Source organism: Atractosteus spatula, chromosome 14, assembly GCF_055471065.1.
Source record: "Atractosteus spatula isolate fAtrSpa1 chromosome 14, fAtrSpa1.hap1, whole genome shotgun sequence".
Classification (NCBI taxonomy): Eukaryota; Metazoa; Chordata; class Actinopteri; order Semionotiformes; family Lepisosteidae; genus Atractosteus; species Atractosteus spatula.
This window is the reverse complement of record NC_142719.1, coordinates 17,722,459-17,737,714: the sequence shown is the minus strand read 5'-3', so window position 1 is coordinate 17,737,714 and position 15,256 is coordinate 17,722,459. Positions and strand designations below refer to the sequence as shown.

The following is a 15,256-nucleotide window of genomic DNA, read 5'->3' as shown; positions in this document are numbered from 1 at the left end:
TCCTCTTGAAGACATTATAATAGAATGCAAGACGAGATTCCCTGTCTGTTCTTTAATTTATACACTCATATTTGGGCACTTGCACCCAGGGATGGTATTTTCTGATATCTGAGTGTGTTTTATTTAGTCTTCTTTCTTCGCTGCCTAATCCTTAAAATAATAGTGTTAGCTGGTGCAACAGAACAGGCTGCTACAGGAGAAAGACAGGCAAATAACTGGATCCATCTCAGCCTGTCACAGAAAAAATACCATGCTCATCATTATAGCTAAAATGAAACATGTAGAGAAAACATTTTCTAAGTTATTGTCAGGGGATCTGATGTAGTAGACAATGAAGTTACAAACGCAGATCAGGGACTCCTGAATGTCACAGTCAGTAAAGGCCACTGAGCTCTGTGGCCGGAGATGTCCTGGGTTCGAGTTTGGTTCATGTCTGTAACTGGGATTTTCCAGTGATCAGGCACCATTGTGCTAGGGTTGGGATCAGCCCGCCCAGAGCTGTTTTGATTTCCTGCAAACGGTGACCCTTCTGACTGGCAGTTACTCTGCCACCATGCACTGTGGTACTCGCAAGACAATTGGCTGAGATGGGTGGGCGTGTCAGGGGCGCACGTGTGCACGCCTCATTCTCCCGTGCAGGAGCAGGGCAGTCGTGGCTGGAGAGCCCAGTATTCAACCAGGTTAAGTGATTCCAAATTGTGGTGTTATAGTAAATAACGATTGGCAACTTTAAATTAAAACAACAGAAACAACAACAGGAAATCTCATCTTGCAATGCACAAGTTTTAAGTCGTTTTATGTAACGCCTTTGGGCAAAAACAGGGCTACCCAAGTCTGCTCTTCCAGAGCAGCAGAGCAGGAGGATTTGATGGCCTCCTTTAATCAGCAGCAGTGTAAATCCTCAGAAAAAAGCATTACATTAGCACACTTAAGCCTCGATTGGACCAATGTAACCATCCTACAGAGGTCTGAAGCTGTTGGTCGTGATGGACTATCACCCTCGAGGAGCAGACTTGGGAGATCTTTGGCATAAAACATGTTTGGATGGATGGTTCGGAAAATAGGAATGTCAGCACGTTCCTAGTGTTAATTATGCTCTCTCACTACCCTTCACTGTGCTGTCCAGTACCCCATTCCCGCCCCCAAAGGAAAGCCTGTTTCTCCCCCCTTGTTAACAATTCCCTTCTCCCCTTTGGACTTGCAGTGCAGCACCATTTGGCGAATGTGCAGGAGAGGAAGATTAAGCATGAAAACGATGGCGTGCAGTTTCCTTACCATGGTTAGAACAATTACAATATATCCTAATTAAATACCTTCAGGAAGATCTGGTTCCTCATGTTTGACTTTCCCACTTCTGTTTTGTTTCTGTTCATTTTGGTTTCACTTTCCTTTGCTTATTGACCTTTCCATTGATTTGAAAGATGAATTGATTCTTTTGCTAACCCAGGAGGAGCCATTCAGATCAATCAGGGCATGCACAGCGAATAACTGAGCAAGAGCCTTTAACAGAGTCGTCTTCAGACTGTGCCTCTGCTATAAGTTGAATTTAAGAAGCAGTACAAAATAATTTCTGGATTGTTTATAGTGTTTTATACGAGTCAAAGTAGGGATGATGTTTTAAAAGGGGATTTTAGTTTCCTCATCTTTTCAAATGTCTGATTTTCTTTTTAGAAACAATTTTGAGTTGCACTTGGATTGGGAATGACTAAATCCACCTGTTTAGGCTCTCTCACAGTGCGATTCCTAAATTATCCATTTTTTATTCTCAAATTTATGACATTTAGCTGCAATCTAAGCCTGTTCCCTGACTTTACAGGAGCTTTCAATGGGTCTTTCTCGCTCTAAACAGGTAACAGAAACACCCTGCCATTATGACGGTTGGTAAATGCTAATATAGGACTAAGGGGATTTTTCAGCCGGCCAAACTAATAACACTCCCTTGGTATAGACCGAGCCCTCCAATCCCAGAAACCAAAGATCTCAATGGGAGTCTGAGCCTGGCCAGTGCACACCTGAGTGATGTCGGGCTTCAGTTGGGCCCGCCACAGGGCACTGAGCAGGGTGACTAGAAAGGGCACTGTGGAGCATGTCAGCTGATGAATTGCTGGGATCAGTCAGCACTGCCGTCTCTTCCCTCCCACGGCGATGACCCAGCGGTTTCAGCATTAAGCAGATTGATTGGATGTTTCTAAATTAGCCGGCTTTGAAATTAAAAAATTTGACAATTCCAAATTCTAAAAAATAATCTCATCCATTGTGCATCCTGTAATATTTATTGACATGCACAATTAATGAATATTCTGTTTTTTTTTAAGAGTGTAAGAAAATGTATTCCATGTATTAACTTGTCCTTGGCGTGCCCTCTGGGCTTCAAAAGCAAACATCTTTGGTTTTGATATCTGTCGCCCACTTCTGGCAAACTTCAAAAAACGGAAGAAATCGTTCTATCATCGCCCAAGAGGCATTGATCTCTGAAGCTCCAGCACTTAACTCCGCCAGTTCAGTGGAGAATACATCTCCTCGGCACACAAAAGGGAGAATCAGGTGTGCTGCGGCTGTTCTGTGGCGCTGGCTGCAAAACAGAGAAGCGATGTTCACGGGCTTCACAGAAACTGCTGCCGAACACAGATGGTGGCTCTGTGCGTTGCAATAATGGGTACTACTGGGTTACAAAAGACATCTGTTCTTCTAGCAAGTACAGGGAATCTTCACAATCAAAGACACTGTAGATTAGTGCCAAAAAAATCATTTTATTTATTTTTTTTTGCTGCTGCTTCTTGCATTTAAAATGTTGACTTGAGTGAATGATTAGCGAATGGGGTGGGTAACTGAAGGGGTTGCTTGTAATGATCAGCGCGCTGTTTGTCTCCTCCCCTCCTGTGTCCGCTGAGAAACCCTTTAGTTTCAGTCGTGGCTTTTGTTTTTCGTTTCTTGTGTTGTTTTTTTTTTTATTTTGCTCCTCTCCTTTGTGCGAAAGTGTCGATGCCTCTTTCTTTCGTCAGACAGCACCTCAAGATTTGTTTACCGATCTGTCCATACAGTAAGTGCGCGGCCGAGCAATAGCCAAACGCTACTGCGAAGGCTCGCCAGCAAGAGGAGCAGAGTCGGGATTTTCTGTAGCAGGTTGCTGCTGTAGCTTTTGCAAGTCCTGGGTCCCCCGGCTTGATTGATAGAGTGCCAGTCGGCGGCCGCGCAGGTGGCATCCCGATGGATGAAAGGCAAGACGGCCTCCTGTTACAGTCTGCTCCCGAATGAAGGGCACAGCGCAGCACCTAGCCAGTGCACGCACACACAGGGCACGCTTGCACCCACAGACTGTTGCCCGTGCTGCAGTGGCACTGGGAGAAAAAAGCCACTTCAAACGCACCTGCCAATGAAACCTTCATTTTTCCGAAATCCCTGCTCCCTCTCCGGCTCAGCTGTGACTGAATCGTTAGCGGAGATTTGTTAAGGCCGGGTTGATGGAATGGTTGTTTGCGTTCACTTTATTTTGAGGAGGCATTTTGCTGTGAAAAGCGTTTGCACCACCTAGCAGAGCCTCTGTGAGGAGGATCTTAAACTGGGATGGAAAAGTGAAAAGCAGTGGACAAGCCAGTAATGTGCATTTATCTATATTTTTCACCTTCGATTTGGCAATATACAACAGACATCTGCGCTTTGCTGTAAACTTTCTTTTGTAAATGTGTGTTGGGCCTATTGAAAGGTTGATTTTGTGCCGTCGCGGCTCTGAGATTTTGTGTGTCCTATGCCAAACCCTTAGCTCCTTTCTGTGTCTGAATGTCCGAGCAGAGCCTAGCAACACCCTGGAAACTCCTAAAAACTCCTAAATGTCCTTGCAGTGGGTTTCTTACAACATTCTAAATCAACTCTATCAAGATCATTTTTATGCATCTAGGTCATATTAATCAGTTTGCGAGGCCTGACATGATCCCGTATTCACCTGATGGCTTAATGGCACTCTTACACACAGAGAGGGAGAAGAGTGGAGGACTGGTGATCGGTGGGTGTCCTGTGATGTCCCTGTATAAATGTGTATTTTGTGTATTATTTTAATTATATAACTGGGGAATATATATACTGTATCTATATCTTGTTCTTTCCTCGGCATACGTAGTCATCCTTCCAACCCCATTGGCCACAGCAGTGCTCAAATGGGTCTGCTTCCAGTTCCCAAAGGGTGCACATTGTTCATCAGAGTCAGGGTATTGCTGAAACCACGGAGCTCTCATAGTCTGCCATAACTAAAATATTAATGTCAGTTAGAAGTAGTAAATGCCTTTAACTGGCTTTCAGATTCTTTTTTTCAATCTTTTGTTTTTTTCCATTGTTAAGGTATGACAAAACATTTTAAGGTACCTACAGTAAATGTTCCACAGGCACATACAAGTGTCAAAAATGTATCTACTGAAGATCCAACCTGGTCGCCTTGTGTGGAATTTCAACATGAGCTGCAAAGCCTACTGTTCTGGAAAGATGCTGGTAGCTTGCATGAGAAAATATGTCTGACCACCTTTACAATTCAGAATGTGGTGAAGGAAAATATTTTTATGCTGCCAGTGCCAAAACCGAGTACCGAAAAGAGGTGCCTTGCAAACAAATTTGTGTGTTGAAAAATTCCTGAAGGGGATGTGAGATCAGGAGAGAGGTCCTTTTGGAAATCTGGAGCCAGATGGAATCCCGTTTTCCTGCCGGAGACTGTCAGTGTCGGGGTGAGGCGGGGGAGCTGCTTGGTCTTACAGCACTGACAGGCGAACGGCAGCCTGCACTGCGCGCCTGAGCGCCGTCCCTCTGCCTCTCCCGATCAGCTTGGAGGACCAGCTTGAGTGCAGCACCGGGGCCCGGCGGTGCTGTTTGATGTCGGTGCGGAGGAGGGGGGGCGAGCACTCAGCTCAAGCTGTTCCTTTCGGCTGAAGCGTGGCCAAGCAGATTGGGGGGTCGACAGAGCGCCTGCTGAGCAGCATTTGTCAACCGCCCCCCCCCCCACGCCCCAAACCCCTTAAAACTCCCCTGCCGGTGAATTGGGGGACTCCTGAATCTTGCTAGCAAGCGCCGCCCTCCCGCCCTCGGTCTCCCTGCTCCCAGGGTTAATGGCTGCTCCAGGGGAACCTGTCTGGCCCAGCATGCCTCTCAAGTGGGCACAGAACACAGGAATCCAGCCCCTCCGTTCTGTTTCATTCCCGACGCCTCCTGGAGTCTCGGCGCTGTTGGAGGACCGTCAAGATCTCCTGCTGGAAATCCAAGGCTGAAATGATTTTATTTTGTTTTATTATGTAATGGATCTTGAAAATGTCAAAACAAAGTGAAGATTATTTACCAGACTTCAGGGGTCCTTTTTAAGTGGGACTTGATAACTCTGATCTCTCTCAGCTGGTTGCTGTCTCGGTTGATCTGATAGCTCTGATCTCTGGTTGACCTGCATCCCAGCACTTGTGAGGGGGTGTCAGGATGGGCTGGGCGGCAGGGATATTATGGGACTTGATATGAGAGAAAGCGACACAGGCAGCAAGTGTTTTATCATGCAGCTCTTCTACCTGCAATTCCAAATGCACAAGACCGGAGGACTCAAAAGAAGAAATTTGCCTATTTGTACACACCACTGCTTCTGGTGTAGAGCTCTCCAGTCGTATGTGTTGCTCTAATTTTTCCCCAGAAGAAGCTTTTAAGAATAAAACTGGAGGGCACGGCCTTTTGGTAACCTGATGTGAAAAGTGCTCACAACGTTTAAAATGAAAAACAAATGCCACCGCTTTCTCAAGAATTTCTTTCCCGTTTGGTGGGAAGGGGGATTGTATTGCCATCATATTTGAATTCAGTTTCTTGCATTTGGAATCACCAAGGATTTTGAACTTGTTGCCCACAAATTTAGTTTTGCCAATCAGCTGTGCCATCGCCAGGCCTTGGCTGCAGATCCGTGGGGCCCAGGACCTTGCAGGCCCTCATTGGAAACGTGTGAGGCTGTTTTCCCCCAGCGACTCCCCGAGTAGAACACAGCGGAGGAGGAATGTGGCTCTTGTGGTCGGTACCGGAACATCTCGTGGGCGGTCAGCAAGGCAGCTTGGAGAGAGCAGCCGGTTCCCAGCCAGGGTCCGAACTTCAGCGCTCAGGCGTCTCCCAGTCCCGAGCCACACGGCACTGAGTGCCAGGACAAGAGAAGGCTGGCCTCATGTCACAGGATGGATCAGCGCTTTCCACTTTCCTAAGGGATTAATTAATAATTAACTGCATGTATGCGATGCCTTTTCTCCTAAAAGATCCGAAAGTGCTTTACAGATAGATAGAAGAAGCCCCCCTTCATTCCTCACTGACGTGCGGCTGCTATTCTGATCCAAGAGCCTCACTGCACAGCAGATCAGGAGGAGGAGCGAGGAAGCCCTTTATCGGCGGACTTTAGGGGAGCCTGATTAGACCAACCCATTGTGGAGTTTAGCAAGGCCATCAAGGTTTTTACTACCTGCTTATAAAAAAAATACCATGGGATCCTCAGTGACAAAATAGTCTGGACCTCGGTTTAACATTACATCTCAAGGGACTGCACCTCCCGGAGTGATCCCTGGTCACCATGCTGGGGCATGGGCTTGGAATTTCTGGTCCAAAGGGAAGAATGTCGCCTCCTTACAGCTGCAACCTGGTTTCCCTTAGAGCTGTCTCATTCCCAGTCTTGCTTCACTCTGAGATCTCTTAAGAGCTGATTACAAGGTGGTAATGACAGTATTTTACTAGTTATTGGTTTATTACACTTTCCCAATTCTGTATGAACCTCTATGACTGATGGGGAATTATAGTACTGCAGTGGGACTTGAGTCTGTTCTATTATTCTTCAGAATTATTGTACACCAACTTGTACCCCACTGGAACGTAGGATCTTTAGGCACCTCTTATCCCCTTGAAACAGCGGTGAATTCTGCTGCACTGTTGCAGGAGGATCCTGCTTCTATTAGTTGTCCCCTGTGGCTTATGCTTGAGTGAAAATAAGCTGCTGTTGCATGATGAAGTCTGATTAGGCCTGGATCAGCTCAAGCCCACCCAGGCCTAGTGCTTCTTCAGGGGCTGTGATGACTGGGAAACCTAGATGGACCTAGCACTGTCCCATTCTGTACACCTCAAGAGCTGGTGCTCAACCCAGGGCTCTTTGCAATGGCACAGCTCAAGCTCAGGTGCCCATCTCTGCCAGTGCTCCCCTGAGGCGAGGTAGCTGTCCTCCACTCATGACACACCACTGGAGTCAGGATCATATATGAGCCCTTCACAGGACACAGTGCAGAGGTCAATGTCTAGACGCTACTTAACCATGCCAGCATATCGTTGTAAGGCGAGAGGAATATGGAGCACTGAGAGTAAACTCATGTGAGCACAAGGAGACCATGTAGCTTCCACAAAGAGGGCATTGCTATCAGGAAATTCAAACAAAAGATGGAGCAGTGGGGGGCGGCAGCTCTAACTACCATGCGACCATGTCAGCCGCAGTACATTTTCAAAATTTTGTGTGGCATCTTTTTCTCAGCGTGATTCAGATTTCATGGCTTCAGTCCTAAGTTTCACCAAATTCCAATAAGCAGCCATGGCACATGGACAAAACAGCAAAACTGACAAAACACCAAGCACAAAATGGAGCACACACCAACATGTCTGTATCTAATAGCGTGGCATTCTGCATCATGCAGGCCAATGCATAATGTCATGCATAAAACAAATATTTAGACTATAAATTTGTCTATTAAATGTTTAACAGGGTGTGTTAATACATAAATATGTCCTCACTGAACCTATGTTTGGCAGCAAACTGGGCAATAGCGATACAGTACTAGTTGATGTATGTATTGGGGTCAGTCTGACTTCACGTCTTAACTGAAGAGTTTAGCAAAACAAGGATTTTAACAGGGACTCAAATGTACAGTGCTGTCCGTTTTGTCTACATGTCTCAGTGGGTTTGTGTACAGAGCTTCTGTTCTGGTTCCGTACAGCGCTGTTATCAGTGTTAGTTGACATATTAGTATATATCTCTGTAGAGCCGTTAAGTCATGAAGTGCTTTTCTGAGCAGATGGCTATAGTGCAATACTCCAGCACGTTGCAGTCGGCAACCACAGTGGCCTGCTGGAGTGTTTCACATATTTAGAATGGGGAGTAGCTCTTAATTGGGTAAAAAATATTTAGCTTTGTGTCGTTCTGAGGGGAAGGGGGTAAGATGTTACAAACAAGAAGAGGCTGTTGAGGCTACAGTCTCATTCCCCTGATTCTTGTCTTTTCCCTTTCAACAACCTGGCTTGTCGAATGTCCCGTTCTGCCACCACCCTTTGTGTGAAGAAGTCGATCTCAGGTTTTAATGCACTTCTAAATGTAGTTTCCATTCGTGTCCTCATGTTCGTGCTTCCCTGTTGGTTGTGTAGGGATCCTGTGGTTTGATCTTATCAGTGCATTTCAGAATTGTGATTCCTTGCATTTTCAGTATCACCTCACTCATAACCCTCTGTGTTCAAAAGTAAAGAGGTTCCATTTCCTTTACCCCCTTCTGTCCTTTCGTCCTGTTCCAGGGAGGCAACAGTCCTGTTGTAGGCGTGGTAATCAAAACTGCAAGCATAGTGCAGAATGCAAAACAAAATCTTGCTAACGCATTGCGCACTTATCGACTGCCTTCGGTTTAAATTGTATTCACTTTACTGTGTATAGAAACAATGCTAGTAAAAAAACACCACAAAAGGTAACAACAATCAAGATAGTCTCCCTTGATTTTTTGGGGAAGAAAGATGCAAATGAGCTTAACCTTTACTGACGTCAGCTACACTTGGTGTCTGTTTTGGTTTAACATTCTTCACTAATGGAAAAATCCATGTATTCCAATCTCTTGCAACGTAATAAAATATACTGGTAATATGGTATAATTTCACAGTATGTGATTAAAAAACCTGTACAGCACTGTGAATTGGCCAGTTACAGTACTCCTTTAGTGCCATCTCCCTCTTTCTCCCACACTGCACAAGTCTCGTTCTCACTTTCCAGAAGATATTCGTAGCTTTTTTTCCCCCAAACCGACGTTTACACTGCCATTGGTGTTCCAACTGAACAGCTTGCGTCTCCATGTCAGCTTTCTATTTCTGCAGAAATCCAGAACAAGTTTTTAAAAAAAGCTTACGCCTTCCGGCTCACTGAGAGAGAAAAGCTTGACTCAGTGTTTACCCCGTTAATTGCTTCAGCAAGTGATTGTGCACTACCACTAACAACATTTTTCCTTAACCTAGCAGTGCCATGGTTCCATTCAGACTGCTAGGTTTCATTAGCGAAGAGACCAATATGAGTCTGTACTCATGCGAAAGCAGCACTGTGCCCATAACCTAAAGCACCAGTCTTGTGTTCCTGTGCAAAATGGAGAGACACACGGTAACTGTGAGTCTGAGCAGCCCACCATGCATCTCGCAGAGCGAGACCTGAGTACTGGCACACATTACAGCCTGGCTGTAGGCAAACCAGTGTGTGGAGTGCAGATTTTAATGCAGTGCTAACCTAGACTATAGCTGCACGGCAGAATAATGCCTGTGTTATCTATGCAGGCAAGCCTTAATGCAACATCAGGCAGAGACCGCCTGAGCAGAGCCTCTTCCCTTTCTGAGGTACCACCTGCAGCCCACAGTTCCAGGAGATTGTTAAAGTAGAGCCAGTTGTGCACTGTCTGTCTTGGCTAAAGAATTATGGAGGACCAGTCAACCTACAATGTGCTTTTATTTTTATTTTTAACTCGGTCTGCTGATTTTACCATTGTAGAATACGTGGTGGGAGCTCGAGCTCCGTGCTTCTTTAAGAAAAAAGAAATTGTGCCCGCACACAGCAATGCATTCTTCTAATTTTTTCAAAGTGCCGTATCTGTTACACCAGTGTCCCTTTGTGTTTGTGCTGATTCCCTGTGATTCCAACCCAGCCTTGCACATACGTGTCCCAGGTTGATGGGGTCTGTTTGCACCCCTGCCTTGGCAGCATATGATCATCAGTGTTAAAAGAGGATCTGGCCGGACTGAGAGAATCAGAGGACACTCACCCATCTTCAGTCCTACTTACTCATAAGTGGAGAGAAGTAGCTTAAATGGGAAAACAACTGGAACCCCTGGGGGAGGGAAGGATAAAGGAGGAGAGAGCAAAGGAAAAAAGGGAAAACGCAGCAGAAAAGAGAGAGAGGACCGAAATTTGCAGATTGACGTGAAAATGTAATAAAATCGTTTTTTGCCATTTGTTGATCCACTCTTGCCAGGACTGTCCTCGCCTGGTTCTCTTAAGAAGCCGGGAAAGTTCGATTTCGGCAGCGCACTGTCGCCACAGACGAGGTCGGCGCGCATGGCGTTCACCCACCACCCGCTGCCCGTGCTGGCAGGAGTGAGACCAGGTGAGATACCAGCCCGCAACCCGCAGGGAAGGGGGGGTGCCCAGGGCCGGGGCTCTGCCAGGCTGCCAGGGCATCGCCAGGCTGTTGGTTTGTGTGGACATTGGAATCCAAACACTGCAAACGAATCTCACCTGTGATTACTCTTCCCTTGTTGCAAATCAATCAATCAATCAACCAATCAACCAATCAAAACCTGATTAATTTATGATTCCTAAACAAAGTCTCCTACTCCTGCTGGCACTGTGTGCATTGAAACGTAGGTGGTACAAAAACAGCTGGATAAGCCTTTCATGTTATGATAAGAGAACAATGATTACTGGAGGAAATGGGTAAACAATACTGAAGTACATACCGTACATTATGCAAAAGTCAAGGAAGGTTGGTTTTTTTTTTTGCTCTAGTGCAAATTTTCTCCACTTTTTCAAATTCCAGCTAAGTTTCCTTCCAAAACATTGTTTAAAACAATGTCTGTTCTTGACACATGTTGTCCCCTGTTGGAGATGAAACATTAATCAATTACAACTGTATTAAAAGTAGGAAGCAAGCAGATCTCTGGAGTGCTAAGCCTTTGAAAATCACCCAGACAGTACATTGTGCTCTTGTCAGTCTCTGATTCCGTGCAAAAACTGCATGCTGAAATACACACAGCACCAGGGAGAGTCTATGTTAAATGCATTATTTTCCACACCAGATATCATTGCTCAAAACCACCTCCTCCATCACGGTTTCCTGGTAGGCATTACTGCAGTAGCTCTCACTACTATCTCCTTTCCCATTAATCAGGATCTTTTCTTGGGAAATCAGTGAAGAAACAGGCTTTTTAGAAACTTTTTGCGGCCCAGCATGTAATGAGTAAAGACGTTTTACTATCACTAACTTTGAAACGTTAAAATTTGTGGAACAGAACAGCAATAAACCAATTTCCTTGGCATTTTAGTTCCTCCCCCCCCTGCCACCCCAAAAAAGACCCTTTTCATAAAAGCTGAGTTGAAAGGGATTCCTTGCATACATTTTAAAAGTGTGACAGCCGCGCTGTTTGCAGAGGTGTATGTTTGAGCAACAGTAGAGTAATGTAATCATTGCTTTGTGCTCTCATATCTCGGCTGTGGAGACTGGTTGCTGCATGTTAAATGCGGTCACATAGCTACTAACCCATTCGAAGGTTGTGTGAAAAAAGGCTGCAGTGCATGGCTTTCCAAAACAATGCATTTAACAAAACATCTGGAGATGCAAACCAACATCTGGCCATGCCAGCACCTGGCAAAAACAGGGACAAAACAGCTGTTTGACATTCCTACAGAACTGCCACTGAAACTCTTTCTGCTAATCTTGGGCACTAGGCCATATCTATCCATTAACTATAGCTTTGCTGCAGACCCGTGTTAAAAGCAGCCTTTTTAAAGCTTGTGTTTCACTACTGTCCTCTTGTCTTCAGTGTTTTTTTCCCCTTTGAAGAGATGCTTCTCAATCTGTCATGCAGTTCAGAGCTTTTTGGTTTTGTTGGGTATGTGCATAGCTGGAGAAAGGTTAATGGTCACAGCGCATGCTTGAAGCTAATGCTTGAGGCACATGTTCTCTGAAGAGTGTAGCAAGATTGTGTTGAGCACCATGCTGATAGGATGAGAATTAGTGACCAGACTCTTCAGGCCTTCCAAACAAAAACTCAGTATGAGTGATTTTCGAAGACAAAGAATGTGACAAAACCACCCAGACCATGGGGAACAGTTCTGTTCTTGGGCAAAGCGACACGAACCAGAATCATAGAGAAGAAATATCTATCACAAGCATTCAAAAAGCCCAGTTCTTCTGTTTAAATGGAGATACCTATGACCTTAAAGTCTTGTGACAAAACCTTTATTCAAGTTCAGAAAGAAAGGCCCATAATCTCTTTTTGTGATGGTTGTGTTTATTTTATATTGGCAAATTACATCTTAGACCCATTTTTTAAGTCCGGCTATGGCTCTGGCAAGGGAGTCTATGTGACTGTGCCTGTGCTGGGTTTGGAATATGGTGTTTGTTTTGCCTAGTTGGTTTCCTGCTTTGGTGAATTTGTTTGAAAGGCAATCTATTTTACTTAAGAACGGTTCCAAATGATTGGAGGGTATTTGGTCCATCCAACCTATTTGGTAATTCGTAGCTATTTGATCTGAGGCTCTTATCCAGCCATTTATTGAAAAAATGCCAACGTGTTTGCTTCAACAACACAACTTGTTAGTTTGTTCCATACTCCCACAACCCTTTGGGTGTAGAAGTGCCTCTTCTTAGTGTTAAAAGTACTTCCCTGAAAGTCTGCAGTTGGATCTTCTGGTTGGTGTTTCAGTACTCATTCTGAAGAAATACACTGGTTGTCAGTGCCTTGAGGAATTTTAACACTTGCATCATAATCTTGTCTCCTCAGATTAAAAAGATTCAGTTCCTTCAGCCTTCCTTAGGATCAGGAATGTATCCCTTTGCAGCATTATCTTTTCTATAATGTGGTGAACAAAATTGTACACAGTTTTCTAAATGAAGACTTATTAGTGCAGAATACACTTCCCTTTGTTTAAATTCTAGGTTTTTAACCTGTTATATGCTAACATTTTGTCTGCTTTTATTTATTGCTTCTCCACATTGTCTAGAAGATACTATATAAATTGTGTATCACCATAAAAACCTAAACCTTTTTCTTAGTCCTTCTCTTCACTTAAGTCTTTTAACTTAACAGGAGTTTTTTCTGTGAAATATAAGTCATTCTTGAGAGTGTCACCCCAGTTTCTTACCAGTTTCAATGATTATCCTTCACTTGGAATTACATGGACATGGAGGTCTACACACTGGTGCACTATCTGGGCTAGAAACAGGGCTCGCTGTACCCATGTTTGATGTATTTCAAAGCTTTATCACTTGTTGTATCACCGGTATTGGGTGAATTGTTTCAAAGAGCAATTGCAATCTCCTGCCATGTGGCACCAGAGGTGTAAGGTAGGTCTGAAACAGACTGGTGCTGCTGCACAGTTGACGAGTCAGTCTCTGCATGGGCTGAGTGGAGGGCAGCTCACTAGCTGTTGAACTGCATGAATGCTGTGCAGACAGGTCTAAGGATTCTGTCTTTCTGCAGCCATCCTTCCTCCTTTTTTTTGTTGTTTATAAAAATCAAAAAAAAATTCAAAACAATTTTTTTGTTGTTACAATCCCATCCAATTTTGTGTTGCCCATGGTTTTAAGCCGATAATTTCTGTACCACGTAACTAGAGAATGAAACGGACATGAATCTCCGACACAAGCATATGCAGGGCCAATTGACATCTGTTGTGCCACAAGCTCCATGGTGCCTGACAGATGAGTTAGGGCCGATTGGAGGAGTGGTGAGTCTCTCACTGACATCACTGCAACCTGCAGGCCCATGACCGTAGAGCTCAGCCTGCTCCCTGAGTAAGCACCTTGGAAGTTCGTCAATTTGTCTCAAATTCATTTTCCCTCAATAATCCCCAGATAATTCCACTGTTAGTTACTTTTCATGGCTTGAGTTAGAAGTGAGAATGATGGGGCAGTATAATTTGGGTCTGACCAGCCCCATGAACGCTGAATAAAAGCAGTCTCCCATTTTCTTTTCATCAGCCTCATCATAAAAAAAGGAAATTTTTGCTACTCGTATCATTCTGAAGCCTTGGTATATTAAAACTAATCGCCAAAATCCTTGAGTTTTGCTGTTTGTGACTGCTTCTTCTGCTAAATCAGTAGTGCACATGCACAGCAATTAATTGCTGAATTCCTAATGGACAGGAAACCACAGTTTTATGATGGTGGCAGTCTTTTTCATGTACTTTTGCATTTGGCTTTTCAGAGATCATTTTTGAAATAGGCATATGACTAAAGATTTACATCCTGTGTGAAGACAGCCTTGCGCTGAATGAGCTTGTTACTTAAATATGACTTTTTCTGCCGCAGCACCGGTAACAGATCAGAAAAATGTCTTTAAAGAGCCCGTAATGGCGTTTCTTCCGAAAGACATTGATAAAAGCTGGAAACATAGGATTAGGAGGGAATATTTTGTTTTCAGATGATGAGACCTGCATGATATTACATGCTGAGCCTGCTGGGTGAGTAGAGAATGTCTTGCGGGGCTGCGATTGAAGATTCCCCGCTTGAACAGCGGAGCGGAGCGGAGCGGAAGAGCGGAGCTGTCAGATCTCCAGGCTGCTGTAACGGGTTAATTAAGAGCAGGGGTGGCGCAGTGGGGGAGGGCACTGCCAGGCCTTGGCTCCCAGGAGACCTGGCACAGCCCCAGCTCCTAATGAGATTAAATCTGGGGAGCGGGGGAGAGAGAGAAGAGAGAGGGTAGCAGGATCGGATGGCTGGAAGGTACTGCTTGAGAAAGCTTTTCTCTGGAAATCAAACGCACATCTTGGCGGTAATCTGCCAGGGCTTTGGCAGGCTCCGTGGGCAGCTACCATGGTGATAGAGGGTATCACTACCAGGCACCAGTCAGCAGGACAGACCTGATAACACAAATCCACGCACACACTCGTGGATGTGTTCAGACTGCCGCACGCGCAGAGCCGGCATTGACACGCACACGCACACACGCAGGAGGGCATAGATGCTCTCCCAGAGTGCGCATATCTCGGCAGCCTGCGCACACCAGCTTGGACACATGGCCAAAATGCCAGGGCGCCTGAAAACCAGACAAATGTGAACATAAGAAACAGCTACAATTGAGCTCCGCTGCATGGAGACTGACCGTTTTCAGTTGCTGTTGTTTTTAGAAAGGATCTTACCCTTTAACTTCTCCTTGAGGTAACAGAGTGGGCAACTCTGTGTGTGTGTTAGTTTCCTAAGTGTGTACAATTGACACTCTTCCACACTTGATTTGTTCTGACAGAGGACTTGCTGGTTTCTAGGTCAGGTGT

The 15,256-nt window shown here is 45.0% G+C and overlaps 1 protein-coding gene across 50 annotated transcripts in view; it reads left to right on the top strand.

Annotated features, from left to right (window-relative positions):
- Positions 1-15,256, top strand: part of nfixb (nuclear factor I/Xb) — a 174,969-nt gene that overhangs the window by 146,958 nt on the left and 12,755 nt on the right. For 18 of the 50 annotated variants that reach the window (XM_088931948.1, XM_088931923.1, XM_088931939.1 and 15 more), the window contains 2 exons: positions 1,205-1,279; positions 10,236-10,367. The exons of 11 other annotated variants lie outside the window; for them this stretch is intronic. In XM_088931948.1, the coding sequence (XP_088788074.1) occupies positions 1,205-1,279; positions 10,236-10,367 (207 nt within the window). The remainder of the gene's footprint in view (positions 1-1,204; positions 1,280-10,235; positions 10,368-15,256) is intronic. 21 more of the 50 variants (XM_088931959.1, XM_088931932.1, XM_088931956.1 and 18 more) reach the window with 2 other exon arrangements.